Below are 16,941 nucleotides of genomic sequence, written 5' to 3'. Positions count from 1 at the left end.
TATTTTCTGGTACCTTGCAAAATGCAAACTGACTGTATTTCAAAAGTAATTTATTATTTATAAAGTACTTTGGGACATTGAGGATCTGGATATAGGTTCAAGCTCTTTCCTCATCATATATGATGTTTCCTTATCATGTGTAATTGGGGCGGCACTGGTTAGTACTGCTTCCTCACAGAGCCAGGGACCTGTGTTCAATTCCTGGCTTGGGTCACTATCTGTGGAGTTTGCACATTCTCCCCATGTCTGCGTGGGTTTCCTCCGGGTGCTCCGGTTTCCTCCCACATTACTTTTGTACATCTTGTTGCCTACTCACTTAACCTCTCTCTGACCTCCCCACAGCTTGCCTTCACATCCAGCTTGGTATCGTCAGCAAACTTTGATACATTAATGAATTTTTTTATCTAAATCATTGATATAGATTGGAAACAGCCAAAAATATGCAGGTTAGCTGGATTGGCCATGATAAACTGCCCCTTATGTCAGGGGGATTAACTACGGTAAATGCATGGGGTTATGAGATAGAGCCAGGGTGAGATTGTGGTCGGTGCAGACTTGATGGGCCAAATGGCTTCCTTCTGTACTGTAGGATTCTATGATTCTAATGTAATCCTTGCCACTCTTTAGTACCTCAGTAGCCGTTTGGTGATGCACTACTTTAGAATAAGTAGACAAAGGCTTTTTCAGGATGTGTACAAAAGTAATGTGAAATGAGTTCTTTGCTTGTTGTGGAGAAGTATTTGCATTTATCCAGAACATTCTCCAATGGTCCAGCTAAGGCAATACATGCAGCTTGTGCTCAGGGGTGATGAGAGTTATCTATGTTATATGAATTGCTCCACCCCCTCAGTTATAATGTAAATGAACCGTGATTGGGATCATCTGAACTGTAATTATAGGAATAAAATTCATCACTTAAGATTTGACCCATGCAATTTTTGGCAAATTAAAAATAGAACAAGCTGGAAATACTCAGTAGATCAGGAAACATTTGTGGAGAGAGAAAAACAAAGTTTACATTTCAGCTCAAAGGCCTTTTGTTCCTTATTCAGCGAATTTGATTCCCCCAGTTCTAGACTCCCCAGGCAAATGAAATCCTATTATCTACCCTGTCAAGCCCTTTAAAGAGTTTTATGCTTCAGCGAGAAAGATTCAACGGTTATTTCAATCAATTTGACACTTTAACATGGTGTTTTTCAACATAACAAAGTGTTGGGTGACTTTTTATTAAGTGTTCAGCTATCTATTGCAGAAATAAATACGAGAAATGGGAGCAGGAGTAGACAATATGGCCCTTTGCGCCTGCTCTGCCATTCAGTATGATCATGACTGATCTTGGTCTTCAACTTTGGTTTCCTGCCTGCTGCCCATATTCATTCTTTGAGAAACCCAAATCTGTTGATCCCAGCCTTAAATGTCTTCAATGATGGAGCAGCTACAAACCTTCTAGAGATTTACAGTTCTTTGATTGAAGTAATCTCTTCTTATCTCAGTCCTGAATGATTGTCCCCTTATCCTGAGCCTACGTCCCAATGTTTTTGACTCTCTGACCAATGGAAACAATCTCCTGGCCTCTACTCTATCCAGCTGTTTCAGAATTTTGTAGAGTTCGATAAGACCACCTCTCATTCTTCTACATTCCAGAGAATTCAAGTCAAATTTACTCATCATAAGGCAACCTCTTCATCCAAAGGACTAATTTAGTGAACCTTGTGCTGAACTGTCACCAATGCAAGTATATCCCTCCTAAATGCAAAGACCAAAACTGCACCCTGTATTTCAGATGTGATCTCACCAAAACTGTGTACAACTGTTGTAAGAACTATTTATTTGTGTATTCTAATCCCCTTGCAATAAAGGCCAACATGCTATTTGTCTTTCTAATTGCTTGCTGCACCTGCATATTAACCTTGTGTTCCTTGGAACATCACACCAAAGGCTCTTTGGACATCAACAACATTTTGAAGTTTCACACCTCTTTAAAAAAAATTCTGCTTTCATACTCTTAAGAGCAAAATTAATAACTTCACACTTCCCTACATTATGCTCCACCTACATCTTGTTGCCTACTCACTTAACCTCTCTCAGACCTCCCCACAGCTTGCCTTCCCACCCAGCTTGCTATCGTCAGCAAACTCTGATACATTAATGAGTTTCTTTACCTGAATCATTGATATAGATTGTAAACAGCCAAGGCCCGAGCACTCATCCTTGCAATACTCCACTATTAATTGTATGCCAACATGGGAAAAGCCCCATTTATGCCCACTCTATCCTTTCTTTAAAGTTGAAAGCAGCTTTGCCACTTTAATCTAAATTTCAGAATAACCCTTGCATTCCATTAACAAATCACTGATTTCTAAGTATCACTGGCGAATAATACTGGATTATGGTTAGCCTTGTGTAATGGATCAATGCTTAAAAGGCATTGGCTTGTGATGGAGTTCACTGTGATTGTTTAGCGCTGTATTGATGTCAGAGCAGAATCTTTATTCCATTATTCCAGACTGGATTTGAATTCTGATGCCAGGTTCGGTGGAGGCATTGCCTCTACTGCCAAGGTGCACAAACAGTTTGTTAATGGTCATAGAGAGCACCCAAACCCTGGCAATCTAACCATTCAGACCAAGGAAATCCAGACCTATTTACTGGCATGTCATTTTGAATTTTGCTTACACTATTGCGCAAGTGCACAGTAACATCTTAAATCAAAACCAAGACCAGTCTGTACAAACAAAACAAAAGTTTTCTAAAAAGTGTTTATTAGTCACAAGTAAGGCTTACTGCAATGAAGTTACTGTGAAACTCCACTAGTCACCACACTCCGGTGCCTATTCAGGTCAATGTACCTAACCTGCATTCTTTCAGACTGTGGGAGCAAACCGGAGCACCCAGAGGAAACCCACGCAGACACAGGGATAGCGTGCAAACTCTACACAGTCAGTCACTGAAGAGAGTTGCCAGCAGCTATGGGTCTTTAAAAGTTAAAATTTATTTATTTATTAGTCACAAGTAGATTTACATTTACTGTGAAAACCCCCTGGTCGACACACTCTGGTACCTGTTGGGGTACATTGAGGGAGAATTTAGCACATCCAATGCGCCTGAACAGCACATCTTTAGGACTGTGGGAGGAAACTGGAGCAGACACGGAGAGAACGTGTAAACTCCACACAAACAGTGACCCAAGCCGATAATCATACCCGAGTCCCTGGCACTAAGAGGCAGCAGTGCTAACCACTGTGCCACCGTGACTTTCAGATCAATATTTCCTCTGAGGTACTTGGCAATATAATGACCCTGAAGTTTCTTGCACTTCAAATTGTCCACAAGCTCTAAAAAAAAGTAGACGGTATTTTATTTGAGATGCGATGCAGTTATTGCAAATCAACTTCCTTGATCTTGGTGGGTAAATTACCTGGATTTGAGTGCTGTCTGTGACAAAAAGATTAATTGCAATATGCTTTTAAACTTTATTAGTGGCATTTGAGACCTACAAAGACAGAAGTAAGGCACTCTTGTTTAACTTTAGTTTAATCCTCAGCCAGTGACCATAACATTTGCTTCTTTAAATTTACAAAACCATAAGTTCATCAGTCACAATTCTTTGCATAAGTCGCTGGCATTCTGAGAACCGTTTCAAACCATCCTTTTTTTTCCTTTTCTCAATGCCCAGCTTAATGAGGTCTATGCAGGAGGTTTTTGCTCATTGCCAAAAGAATCAGAAGAACTATTTTGACTTGGAAGCGAATGCTAAAGAAATGGAGCTGAAAACATTATTTCGATTACGGGACCAAGAACGGATTAAAATACTATGTTCAGAACAGCGATTGGAACAGGTAAAACCTTCCACTTTAAATTGGAATTTAAATTGAGGACCCCACTTTTATTGGATGCCAGGGTGCTAGTTAACTGAACAGTTTGGGGCAAGATTCCACTGGGATGCCTTTGCAAAGATGTAAGATTGAAGTGTAATGGTCTTTTGATGTTCAGCATTCATTTTAGTCATTGTTTAAAATGATTGATTCTGTACTCGATCCATAATGTAAAAAAAAGTGTTGCCTGTTACTATTCCTTGTCTACAAACCTATACTTCTACATACTTTTGTCACATCTTGCCCATGTTTTCCATTTTTAAACTCTGGTGCTCATATGCTGTCATGGCAAGGCAAGAAGTGGAGCCAGAACATTGAAACGTTTTCTATTCTGATCACTTTACTGTCTGAAATTATCTTCATCATTAGGCAGAAGCACAAAATAATGACATTTTAAAGCAGTGGCCAAAACTGATTTGTCTGCATTTTCACAGTGAATCCTGACTAGTCACTCTTAACCTACTTTAGCTGCTTTACTGGATTTGGCTGCCAGCAAGATTTGCTGATTTGTAGATAACAGTTGAGAAACTCTCTGCACGTGTTTGTAATAATCAAAGCTCCTGTTGGTAGGTTCTTTTCGAATCATTCTCACCTGCCATGCATTCAGGAAACCAGGAAATGACAGAAAAATAAGTTAGGAGCTTAGGAAATTCAGACCTTTGTCTTAAAATTGTTGCCAATTTAATGAAATCAGTGTTAAAGTCAAAAGCTTTCTGTCTCATGAAACTTTGAGGCCTCTCATTCTGTCAGGAGGCTATTCTAAATGACAAGCAAAATAATTTCCCAAAGGGGCTGATAGAAATGCAAAAGTTTCACAGTAACTCCATTACAGTGTTAATGCAAGCCTACGTGCAACAGTAATAAATAAACTTATTTAAAAAAAAGTGTTCTTGCTTCTGCATGTTAACATCTAAGATTAAACAAAATATCAAACTTTTTTTTGTTTCATTTACAATATTTGTAATAAGTGCCTATCAGTATTTGTAATATACAGCTGGTGCAAGTACACACTAGCCTAAAGTATGGTTATAATTAGTGGATGTACATATGCATCCAGTAGCTTTAAAAGCCATCTCTTCAGCTACAACCTGAACTAAATTCAGAATGGTTATGGTAATCAGCCGACTCGAGAACAGCTTCTTTCCTGTTGCCATCAGACCTTTGAATGGACCTATCTCATATTAAGTTGATCTTTCCCTACACTCAAGCTATGACTAGAGCACTACATTCTGCACTCTCACCCTTCCTTTTCTACGAACGGTATGCTTTGTCTGTATAGTGTGCAAGAAACAATACTTTTCACTGTGTCCTAATATGTGTGGCAATAATAATCAAATCAAGTAATGAATAATAGATAAGTATAGTGCCAATAATAGATGAATGGCCACGAGAAAGGCATTTATCTCTTTCACATTGCCCCGCTGTTCAATAGAATGCCTTATCCAAGACATTATCCTATCCAAAGCAAAAGATTGATGCACGTACAGATCTGCTTGCCTGCAGGAACACGACAGAATGTTGTGAGGGGTAAAACTGACTTGTGTACTTCTCTTGAGTCACTACTAAAATTGCTATGACAAGCCAAATTGGTATTGATAAAATGTCGACTAGCTGGAGGCATCAGCTTTCATAGGATACATTTAATTGAGATTCTGCCTGCTGTTTTCTCAGCTGGTCATGAAATGTTCAATGACACTATTCAAAAAAGAGCAGTTCAATTCTCCTGGAGAATATTTATCCTTCAAGCCAGCATTGTAAAAAATCAGATTATTTGCTGCACACGTGTTGGCACACAATTTGCCAATATAAGCACAATAGCTACACGTTTCCATCAATTGTGACAGGGTTTCTGATCTCCTTAGTACGTCATTGTCTTTGGCCTCTGGCACAATTTCTGTTCCCTAGTTGCTGACTCCATCTCACTCTATGGCAGCTATCTGAGGCTGAACCAGATCTCTGGGCAATAAAGGTGGGCTCCCAACCACATGTTGTTGTTCGTCCATCGTCTTCGATGAGGACCTCGACACCGTTAGTCATTTTGAGGCTGATTGCAGTGTGTCCGAAGATGACTGATCAGGCCAATTCGGGCACGGAATGTCCTGACACATATTGGACAGACTTGTGTAGACACTAGTTGTTGCGCTGGTGGCTCTGGACTTGTGCAGCTTGCGCTTAAGTTGCGCTTCAGCAATACACCTTGCTTCGTGAGCTTGACACCCTTTGTGGATGAGGCAGCGCCAGGTAGGGTGGTTTTGTGCCAGCGTTTCCCAGGTGGTCGTGTCAATGTCAAGCAACTTCAGGGAGGCTTTGAGTGTGTCTTTGAAACGTTTCTTCTGCCCCCCCCATGCGAGTGTTTTCCAGCAGAGAGTTCCCCAAAAAGGAGCTGCTTGGGTATGCGCTCGTCTGACATACAGATGACGTGACCTGCCTACCGGGTCTGCGCACTCATCAACAGTGTGGGGATTGATGGTAGACTTGCTCTAGAGAGAACTTCAGTGTCTGGTACTTTGTCTTGCCATTGGATGCGTAATATTCTGCGAAGACAAGTCATGTGGAAATGATTGAGCTGTCTTGCATGCCTTTGATACACAGTCCACGTTTCACAGGTGTACAGGAGGGTAGTGAGTACCACGGCGCTGTAGACCTTCGGTTTTGTTGCTGGGCTGATTCCTCGAAGTTCCCGTACAGTAGAGCGCAGTCTACCAAAAGCAGAACTTGTCTTTGCTATTCTGCAGTTAACTTCTGCATCAATAGTCACTGATTGGGAGAGGGTGCTGCCAAGATAAGTGAACTGGTCCACTACGTGTAGTTTCTGCCCTTTGATTGTGATTATGGGTTCTGTGTACGGTGCATGAGGAGCAGGCTGGTGCATGACTTCAGTCTTTTTAGTGTTGATGATGAGTCCAAAGTTGCCACAAGCCGTGGAAAATTTGTTCGCACTGACTTGCATCCCTGGCTCTGAGCCAGCATACAGGGTGCAGTCATCGGCAAAGAGGAAATCTCTCAGAACAGTCTCCTTCACTTTGGTAATAGCTTGACGTCTCCTCAGGTTGAAAAGTTTCCCATCCACTCTGTACTTGAGGCTGATTCCAGCAACACTGTCCTGGAAGGCATCACTCAGCATGGCAGTAAACTTCATCTGAACAGTATGGGTGCGAGCACACAGCCCTGTTTGATGCCATTGGTGACTGGGAATGCCTCAGATGATTCTCCGCCATCCAGTACTCTGGCCATCATGAAACTGGCATACCATCTAAATGAATTTGCGGGGGCAGCCGAACTCTGACATGATCCTCCACAAGCCTTGTCAGCTTACAGTATCGAAGGCTTTCGCAAGGTCAACAAAGGTTGTGTAGAGCTCACGATTCTGCTCCTGACACATCTCCTGAAGTTGGCATGCAGCAAAAATCATGTCGGTAGTCCCACATTGGAACTGTGTGGTTGGAAGCCACATTGTGACTCTGGAACCAGGCCCAGCTCCAGATGAGTGACCAGACAACTTAGCAGGACTCTTGCGAGGGTTTTTCCTGTGATGGAGAGCAGCGAGATTTCTTGGTGGTTGTTGCATACTCGCCGATTGCCCTTCCTCTTGTAGAGGTGTACGATGGAAGCATCTTTAAGTTCCTGAGGAATGGATCCTTGCTTCCAAGAGGACTGGAACAACTCAGTGAACTTATTGATAAGTGCAGGACCAGCAGCTTTATAGATCTCTGCGGGTATGGCATCTGCCCCTGGGGCTTTGCCACTGGATAGCTGGCTGACAGCTTTCGTGACTTCGGCTACTACCGGTTGGTCATCCATGGCACTGTTGATATCAACCTGGAGAATCCTGTCTATTGCCTCATCGTTAATAGACGACGGTCGGCTGAGGACGACTTCAGTATTCAGCCCATCTCTGCAGGATCTGAGCCTTCTCTGTAATGAGAGTTGTACCATCTGTACTCAGGAGGGGGGATCTCCTGAGAAATTGAGGTCCATAGAGAGTGTTGAGGGCTTCGTAGAACCGTTTCAAGTCGTTTCTGTCAGCATATCCCTGTATTTCATCTGCCTTGGCACTCAGCCAGGCATCCTGCATTTTATGCAGTTTATTCTGGACTGTCCTGCGAGCACTGGTAAAAGCACTTTTCTTGGCAGCTGAAGATCGGTCGTTCTGACAGGCCCGATGAAGACTGTGCTTTTCAACAAGTAGAGCCTGTATCTCCTCATCATTCTCATCAAACCAGTCATGCTGCTTGCGGGTGGAGGGCCCAAGCGCCTTCAGCACAGATGTACGGATAGCATCCCTGAAGTGTTCCCAGTCGTCCTCAGCGCTGCCTGCAAGGTGTAGGTCAGCAAGCTTGATTTCTAAGTCTTCAGCCAGTGCTGAAGCTATGCTGGCATTCTTTAGCTTGGCCACATTGATTCTTTTCATAACCTTGCTTCCTTGTGGTCGCCTCTTGGGTCTGATGCGGTGCCTCATTTTGGAGACAATGAGCCTGTGATCTATCCAGCAGTCAGCACCACACATGGGCTTGGTTAATCTGACATCCTGCCTGTCTTTTCTCCTGACAATGACATAGTCAATAAGATGCCAATGCTTAGAGCGGGGGTGCATCCAGGAGGTCTTGTTACGGGTACGCAGACAGAAGGTTGTGTTGTGTGCTGCACAGGTTTTCAGTAAGAGTAGGCCATTACTGTTACACTTGCCCACTCCATGCCTCCCAATGACTCCCTGCCAGATTGCAGAGTCATACCCTACTCTTGCATTGAAATTGCCAAGCAAGATCAGCTTGTCGGTACTGCTCACTGCTGATAGTAGAGCACCTAGTTCTTCGTAGAACTTGTCTTTCATCTCATCCAGGTTGTTCGTTGTGGGGGCACAGGCGCTCATTAGGTTGACTTGACTTCTGTTCTCTAGCGGAAGCTGTAATGTCATAAGCCGGTCGTTCACACCCTTGGGTAGACTCAAGTTTCTGAACAAGGTGACTCCTGATGGCGAATCCAACTCCAGCATCACGACGCTCACCGCTGCTGCGACCGCTCCAGGAAAAACGTATCCACCTCCAGTTTCAGTCAATTGACCTACATTGGCAAGACGAGTTTCGCTCAGGGCTGCAATGTCAATGTTGTGTCTTGCAAGCTCTCCAGCAACTAAGGCTGTTCTTCTCTCTGGTCTGTCTGCTGTAGGGTTGTCCAAAAGCGTACGCACATTCCAAGTGCCAGTGGTGAGTGGTGTCACCTTATGTTCTATTTTGTGTGTTCGACCACAAGATGGGATCCCCGCCAGCCGCAGTAAACTGGCCAGGGTGTAGTGAAGCAGGCAATATTTAGGGCCCCTTTTCTAGCCCCTTCCTTGTTCTACGGAGGTGAGCAGTGCATTCCTGAAGAGGACTGCTTAGCCGCCCAGGTAGACGCCGAGTTCCACTGCTGCTTGGTCAGCGGAAAATGACCATTAGACCTGAGCCGCCTGCGTGCAGCTCCCAGTGTATCTTCACCTGCTGCTTCGTCGCTCGCCCATCTCCACAAGACTTCAACAGGACACTGGTGATAATGATGGTGGTGGTGGTGTCGAAACTAGCGCTCGATTTGGTTTAAAGTGAGGGAGAGTTGCATAGCGTCAGCCTCACTCTCTCTTCCCAATTCCCATCTAGATCCAGTGGCAAGACAAGAGTCAAGACGGCTGGAGGTGGGACTAGGCGCAGTGGATGACCAGGACGTCTTCTGCATCTTGTCTTGCTCTTCACGTTCCACAACGCTTGTAGAGACTGCCTTCTTGACCGTTGGACCTTTATTGGTCTCTTCCGCTCAATCTGCCGGACTCTTGTCTTCACGTACTGGGATAGACATCTCCCTTTCTCACCGAGGGTTGAGACCCGTCGGCTACCCTCACCTGGTTTAGCCGGCTTGTTGAGGCCGTTGCCCGGGGTGTGGCCACTGCGCATGCAAACAGCTATGGGGAGCCACAGGTGAGAGCTGAGAGCCGTCTTTTGTCCCCACCTGGCACTCAGCTCTCAACCACATGTGCACTCCATCAGTAAGGCTACCTATTTCAACCTCCATCACGCTGCCTGACTCTACTTCACCTCCGCCCATCTGCCTTTGCCACTACTAGATGTGAATATTCTCATGCCATCCTAGCCAGCCTCCCAATTCTATCCTCCAGTAATTTGAGTTCATTTAAGCATTCACTGGCTATGGTGCATTACTACCATTAATTTGGTGCTTGCTAATCTCCATTGGCTCCCAGCTAAGTCACGCCCCCATTTTAAAACTTCTCATTCTTGCTTTCAAATCTGTATTCATGGCCTCGCCCCTTCCTATCTCTGTAATCTCCAACCCTACAATCTTCCAAAATATCTGCACCCCTAATTTTGGTCTCTTGACCATTCATGATTTGAATGGCTCCTCCACTGATGACTGTGCTTTCAGCTGTGAAAGGCCCTAAGATCTGCAATTCCCTTAAAGCTCTCTTCTTCCCTACCTCATTTACCTCTTTCCAAGACGCTCCTTAAAACCTACCTCTTTGACCAAGCTTTTGGTCACCTGCCCTAATTTCCCTTTGTGGCTGATTGTTCAGTTTTGTTTGATAATGCTTGTGTGAAGCGCCTTTTGTTACATTAAAGGAAGTAAATAAATACAAAGTCCCGTGAAAAATTCAACATAAATGAGAGGTTTTTTTCCCTTTTTGTACATTATGTTGGATGTGAAGATTATTTCTCCAACTTTAGGGCGGCATGGTTAGTGCTGTTGCCTCAGCTCCGGTGACCCAGGTTCAGTTCTGGCCTTGGGTGTGTGGTGTGTCTCCCCATGTCAGTGTGGGTTTTCTCCTTATGCTCCAGTTTTCTGCACTACAAATATTTGCCAGTTATTTGGCCATGCTAAATTGCCCCCTAGTGTCAGGGGAACACGAGGATAGGGCCTGGGTGGGATTGTAGTCAGTGTAGGCTTGATAGGCCAAATGGCACATTTTGCAATGTAGGATTCTATGAATTTTTTATGATTCTAAGTTTTCTAATAAAGCAGCTGTTACTCCTTTCAAAGTACAATGTAATTTTAATTAGCTCGTGTTATTAATTTTGACCTTTTTTAAGACTACAAATGCCAATTCAGAGTTTTGTGAATGAATCAATGATATATCGCTGTAATTCTGGATCTTTCATTGCAACAGGCTTCCTGTAAGTTTGAACGTAGCCAGGCTTCCTCCAATAGGCGCCGTGACCATCTGCTGGAACAGATGCAACAAGTCGAAAAAAGGCTGAAAGAGAATGGAAACCTCCTATCTGAACTGGGCGCTAAAATGAAACCAGATGGCAAAAACCGGCCAGTGTCTCAGGTAAGGGAGAGGTTAACTTCTGCTGGAATGTGAGTCACACCTGTTCCTTCTGGGCACTGAGTAAAACAAATTTTTAACAAGTGTTTCTTATTCCTTTCCCATTGTCTTACCTTAAAATGAACAAAAAGTGACATTGGTATTAAATTTTGAAGGAAGTTTAGACCATAGGGGCAGACTGAAGCTCAAAAATGCAGCATGGCCTTTCAAGTCAAAAGGCCATGCTTTCCAATCTTAGGACTGTTTGTCATTTGGACTTGCCTCATGCTGGTGCTGCATGAGTTCAAGTTTCTTCCATACTGCCGAATGGATAACCCAGTTAAAACAAAAGCACGCCATGACAGTGTTGATTTTAGGGTGCTCATCATTGCCATTTCTCCTGATTAATGACAACTGATGGCCCAGATATTCTATTCTCCAGGATTAAATGTGTGTATAGACTACATGAGACCGGAATGTGGTTAACATTGCTGCCTCACACACCAGGAACCCTGATTTGATTCCCGGCTTGGGTCACTGCCCATGCAGAGTCTCACAGCACCGGGTTAAAGTCCAACAAGTTTATTTGGTATCATGAGCTTTCGGAATGCTGCTCCTTCATCAGTGAGTACTCTTCACAAAGGAGCAGCACTGCAAAAGCTTGTGATACCAAATAAACCTGTTGGACTTCAACCTGGTGTGAGACTTCTTACTGTGCCTAGTCCAATGCCGGTATCTCCACATCATACAGAGTCTGCACATCCCTGTGTAGGTTTTTGATTTCCTCCTGCAATCCAAAAGATGTGCTAGTTAGGTGTATTGGCTGTGCTAAATTCTCCCTTGTGTACACAAACAGGCACTGGAGTGTGGTGGCTCATGGATTTTCACGGTAACTTCATTGCAGTGTTAATGTAAGCCTACTTGTGACACTAATGAATGAACTTAAATGAGAGGATGGCAAGCAATTGTGCCTACAGAAAGTGAAGGGTCCCATGACTATTTTATTAATATCTTTTAAAATGTATTGCTGAACAGATGCTGAAATTGAATTTGCAAAAACTGATATTGGAGACTGAATTGTACAGCTACAAGCAACAGAACGAATACATGACCAACCTGATGATGCTCCAGGAAAGAGACCGTCGACAGTCAGAAAAGTAAGGATGAATCAATGGGTGGCCATTAAGTGTGTGTGGTGGACTAATGGGAGTGTTGCAGGCTTAATGCTGTTCAATGATGAGTTGGTTTATCTTCAAACAAGATGGGATGTTAGGCTGCTATAACTGTACTTGGCTCAAGACCTTGCCCATTGCGGTCGTGTGCATGAAATTATGATGTGGAGATGCTGGCGTTGGACTGGGGTAAACAAAGTAAGAAGTCTTACAACACCAGGTGAAAATACAACAGGTGTATTTGGTAGTAAACGCCACTAACTTTCAGAGCGCTGCTATAACTCCCACTTACCTGTTGAAGGAGCAGCGCTCCGAAAGCTAGTGACGTTTGCTACCAAATAAACCAGTTGGACTTTAACCTGGTGTTGTGAGACTTCTTACTGTGCATGAAATTAGCCAGGGTTCTAGCTCCTTTCATCTCCTTTTGAGGTATAAGTGAAGACAAGGTTGGACACAGTTACGATGGCCTCCAAGGTTGAAGAACCTTCTGACTCTTACTGTCCAGATTCTTGGGAGGGACAGCTTAATAAGAGTGGTATGTCAGTCATCTGCAGAGCTATAATTTATTTAGAAGAAGAGGGGAGACAATTGGAAAAGTAAATGACTTGATAACTGGAGAGATAGACCTGAAATATATACCCAACATAACTTTCAAGTTCAAAAATTATCCCCCAATAATTAAAACTGAAATGTTCTGTGCTAGACAGCAATATAATGCATCACCTTCATCTGGGTAAGGAGAGAAGGGATTACTTGCTCAATAATTGACCATGTGTTTTGTGATTGAATTAGAAATCACCTTCACTTGAGATAGTTACTCAAATTAATTTTGATTTTTATTTAGATTAGGGGTTTCTCCTGGGATATTTCCATCATAGAACCCTACAGTGCAGAAAGAGGCCCTTCAGCCCATCGAGTCTGCACCGAACACAATTCCGCCCGGACTCTACCCTTATAACCCTCCATATTTTACCCGCTAATCCCTCTAACCTAAGCATCCCAGGCCACTGAGGGGCAATTTCAGCATGGCCAATCAACCTAACCTGTACATCTTTAGACTGTGGGAGGAAACCGACCTGCAGGAAACCCACGCAGACATGAGGGGAACGTGCAAACTCCACACAGACAGTGACCCGAGCCAGGAATTGAACCCAGGTCCCTGGAGCAGTGAAGCAGCAGTGCTAACCACTGTGCTACCGTGCCACCCATCAGACAAATGTATCTGTTTCTACCAAAGAACGGCACAATGGTTAGCACTGCTGCCTCTCTGCCAGGGACCTGGGTTCAATTCCAGCCTTGGGTGACTGTCTGTGTAGAGTTTGCACACTCTTTGCATGTCTGTGTGGGTTTTGTCCAGCTGCTCTGATTTTCTCCTGCAGTTCAGATGTGCAGGTTAGGTATTAAGTTGTCCCTTAGTATCAAGGGGATTAGCAGGGTAAATGGGGATGAGAAAAATGTCGGCCGTGATTGAATGGCAGAGCAGACTCAATGGGCCAAGTGGCCTAATTTTGCTGCTATGTCTTATGGTCTTATGGCCTCTTTCTGCACTGTCAAGATTCTGTCAGGTGATCTACTTGTGTGTTAGTGGAAGAGAATGAAGATTTTCACCTGGACTTTACTGTGTGGTATTCTAGATAAAGAAATCACAGCTTCAAAAAGTGGTGCAATGCTACTTCCTCAGATTAAATATCACCAATTTCATGTAGTAACTCCTGCCATAATTCGGAGGAGTCCGAGAAGGCAATGAACGGTGCTTCAATGTGATTCCCATTGATTCTCTTTGTTGTGACAATCCTATGGTGTAAGATCTCTGGTTACAACTGCCAGTGCCCTTTGTCAATCCTCACCATGAGCTTCAAACCATGCTCTTTCCAGACCTCAGATATGTGTACACATGGGCTTGATTTAAGACTTCAGTCCAGAAACACCTATCTGTCAGAAACACCTATCTGTCCATGATTTCTGGCAGGCATTTTTATAGGGAATGACAACTTGGGGTTAGTCTTATTTAATTGCATATTCTTGCAGAATAATGCAACCTATGAATGTAATTTCACCTTCTTAATAGCCTTCTGTTTCACAGCATGCTGCATTATAATTCATCATTGCAAAAGCTCTTGATCACTTTAAAGGCACTTGATGGTTGCCCCTGACCTTAACCATAACAGGGTGTCGTGTAGGAAATCAGTAATAAAAATGCTGCAGTATGCTTTGAGTATGCTGCTAAGGCAAGAAAAACATGGATAGTTTATTTTGCATTGAATATACTCCAATTTAGGTTACAAAGACTTGATGGTTTGAGTAATAATCTGAGGCTGGATAGACTAAGACTTTTTCTCTGGAGTGTGGGAGGTTGAGGGGTGATCTTATAGAAGGCTATAAAATAATGAGGGGCATAGATCAGCTTGATAGTCAATATCTTTTCCCAAAGGTAGGTGGGCTAAAAGTAGAGGGCATAAGTTTAAGGTGAGACAGAAGAGATACAAAAGGATCCAGAGGGACAATTTTTTTACACAGAGGGTGGTGAGTGTCTGGAACGAGCTGCCAGAGGTAGTAGTAGAGTTGGGTACAATTTTGTGTTTTTAAAATCATTTAGACAGTTACATGGGTAAGATGGGTATAGGGGGATATAGGTCAAACACGGGCATTTGGGACTAGCTTAGGGGTTTAAAATAAGGGGCGGCATGGACAAGTTGGGCTGAAGGGTCTGTTTCCATGCTGTATACCTCTGACTCTATGAGCCATGGTAATATTTTTCTGGCTGATGTACATAGAAATGTACTAGAAAGTAGAAAATTTGGCCCTTCGAGTCTGCTCCACCATCCATTATGATAATGGCTGATCAAATTCAGGATATTGAAATTGATGATGATCATAACAAATTCCTCCTTTCTCCTGATATTATCTTCCCACTATATTCCTTGATCCCTTTAGCCCCAAAAGCTACCCCCCTGCTTGCCTGTCTGATCCCTGTAACCCCTAATCTGCCTGACCTACACAACTTGAGACACTAAGGGGGCCATTTATTCCACCTAACCTGCACGTAATGCAGACATCCACAATATTCGAGGCAGCACAGTGGTTAGCATTGCTGCCTCACAGCACCAAGGATCCAGGTTTGATTCCCAGCTTGGGTCACTGCGGAATCTGCAAATTCTCCCCATGTCTGTATGGGTTTCCTCCCACTGTCCAAAAGTCATGCTGGTTAGACATTGGCCATGCTAAATTTTCCCTCCGTATACCTGAACAGGCGCTGGAGTGTGGCAACCGGGGATTCTCACAGTAACTTCATTTGCCATGTTAATGCAAGCCTACTTGTGACAATAATAAATAAATTTTATTCCTTAGTTGAGTCACTAGTAAAGGTTCGAACTTAGCTGTCGCCCTATTAGGGGACAGCACATTCCCTAATACCACTTGACATGTGCCGGCTAAGAGGAAGGATGGGAAAGGTAGGATTAGACAGCCGTGGATTACTAGAGATATTGAGGACTTGGTCAGGAAGAAACAAGAGGCGTATGTTAGGTCTAAGCAACTGGGAACAGAGAGAGCGGTGGAGAAGTACAGAGAGAGTAGGAGGGATCTCAAAAGGGAGTTAGGAGGGCAAAAAGGGGGCATGAAATGGCTTTGGCAGGTAGGATTAAGGAAAATTGAAAGGCGTTTTACTCCTATGTTAGGAACAAAAGGGTGGCTAGGGGAAAAATCGGTCCTCTCAGGGACAGAGGAGGGGAATTGTGCTTAGAGTCCGAGGGAATATAAGAACATAAGAAATAGGAGCAGGAGTAGGCCAACTAGCCCTTCGAGCCTGCCCCGCCATTCAATAAGATCATGGCTGATCTGTCGTGGCTCAGTTCCACATTCCCGCCCTCTCCCCATAACCCTTAATCCCCTCTCTCATCAAAAACCCATCAACCCGCGTCTTAAAAATATTTAGCGAGGCAGCCTCCACCACTTCAACGGGCAGAGAATTCCAGAGATTCACCACCCTTTGAGGGAAGAAGTTCCTCCTCAACTCCGTTCTAAACCGCACCCCCTTTATCTTGAGGCTACGCCCCCTAGTCCTACTATCCTTTCTGAGCAGGAAGAGTCTCTCCACCTCTATCCTATCCATCCCATTCATCATCTTATACGTCTCAATGAGATCTCCCCTCATTCTTCTAAACTCTAACGAGTACAAGCCTAATCTATTCAGCCTCTCCTCATAGCTCAACCCCCTCAACTCCGGCATCAGCCTAGTAAACCTCCTCTGCACTCCCTCCAAGGCCAGAATATCCTTGCGTAAGTACGGCGCCCAAAACTGCACACAGTACTCCAGCTGCGGCCTCACCAATGCCCTATACAGCCGCAGCAAGACCTCCCTACTTTTATATTCAATCCCCCTCGCGATGAAGGCCAGCATCCCATTCGCCTTCCTGACCACCTGCTGCACCTGCAGGCTGGGTTTTTGCGACTCATGCACAAGGACCCCGAGGTCCCTCTGCACCGTCGCCTGCTGCAGTTTTTCTCCACGTAAGTAATAATCCTTTCTACCATTATTCCTACCAAAGTGGACCACCTCGCACTTGCCAACATTAAATTCCATTTGCCATTTCCTGGCCCATTCGCC

General features: G+C 44.0%; 1 protein-coding gene across 1 annotated transcript in view; it reads left to right on the top strand.

Moving 5' to 3' along the window:
• LOC145361591 (kinesin-like protein KIF18A) overlaps positions 1-16,941 on the top strand; it is a 79,021-nt gene that overhangs the window by 34,869 nt on the left and 27,211 nt on the right. The window contains exons 9-11 of the mRNA XM_080217437.1: positions 3,677-3,839; positions 11,023-11,187; positions 12,199-12,320. Coding sequence (XP_080073563.1) covers positions 3,677-3,839; positions 11,023-11,187; positions 12,199-12,320 — 450 coding nt within the window. The remainder of the gene's footprint in view (positions 1-3,676; positions 3,840-11,022; positions 11,188-12,198; positions 12,321-16,941) is intronic.

This window comes from Carcharhinus amblyrhynchos, chromosome 35 (genome assembly GCF_965287045.1).
Source record: "Carcharhinus amblyrhynchos chromosome 35, sCarAmb.v2.hapA, whole genome shotgun sequence".
NCBI lineage: Eukaryota > Metazoa > Chordata > Chondrichthyes > Carcharhiniformes > Carcharhinidae > Carcharhinus > Carcharhinus amblyrhynchos.
The sequence above is the reverse complement of the archived record's forward strand: the minus strand, read 5'-3'. Positions and strand labels throughout refer to the sequence as shown.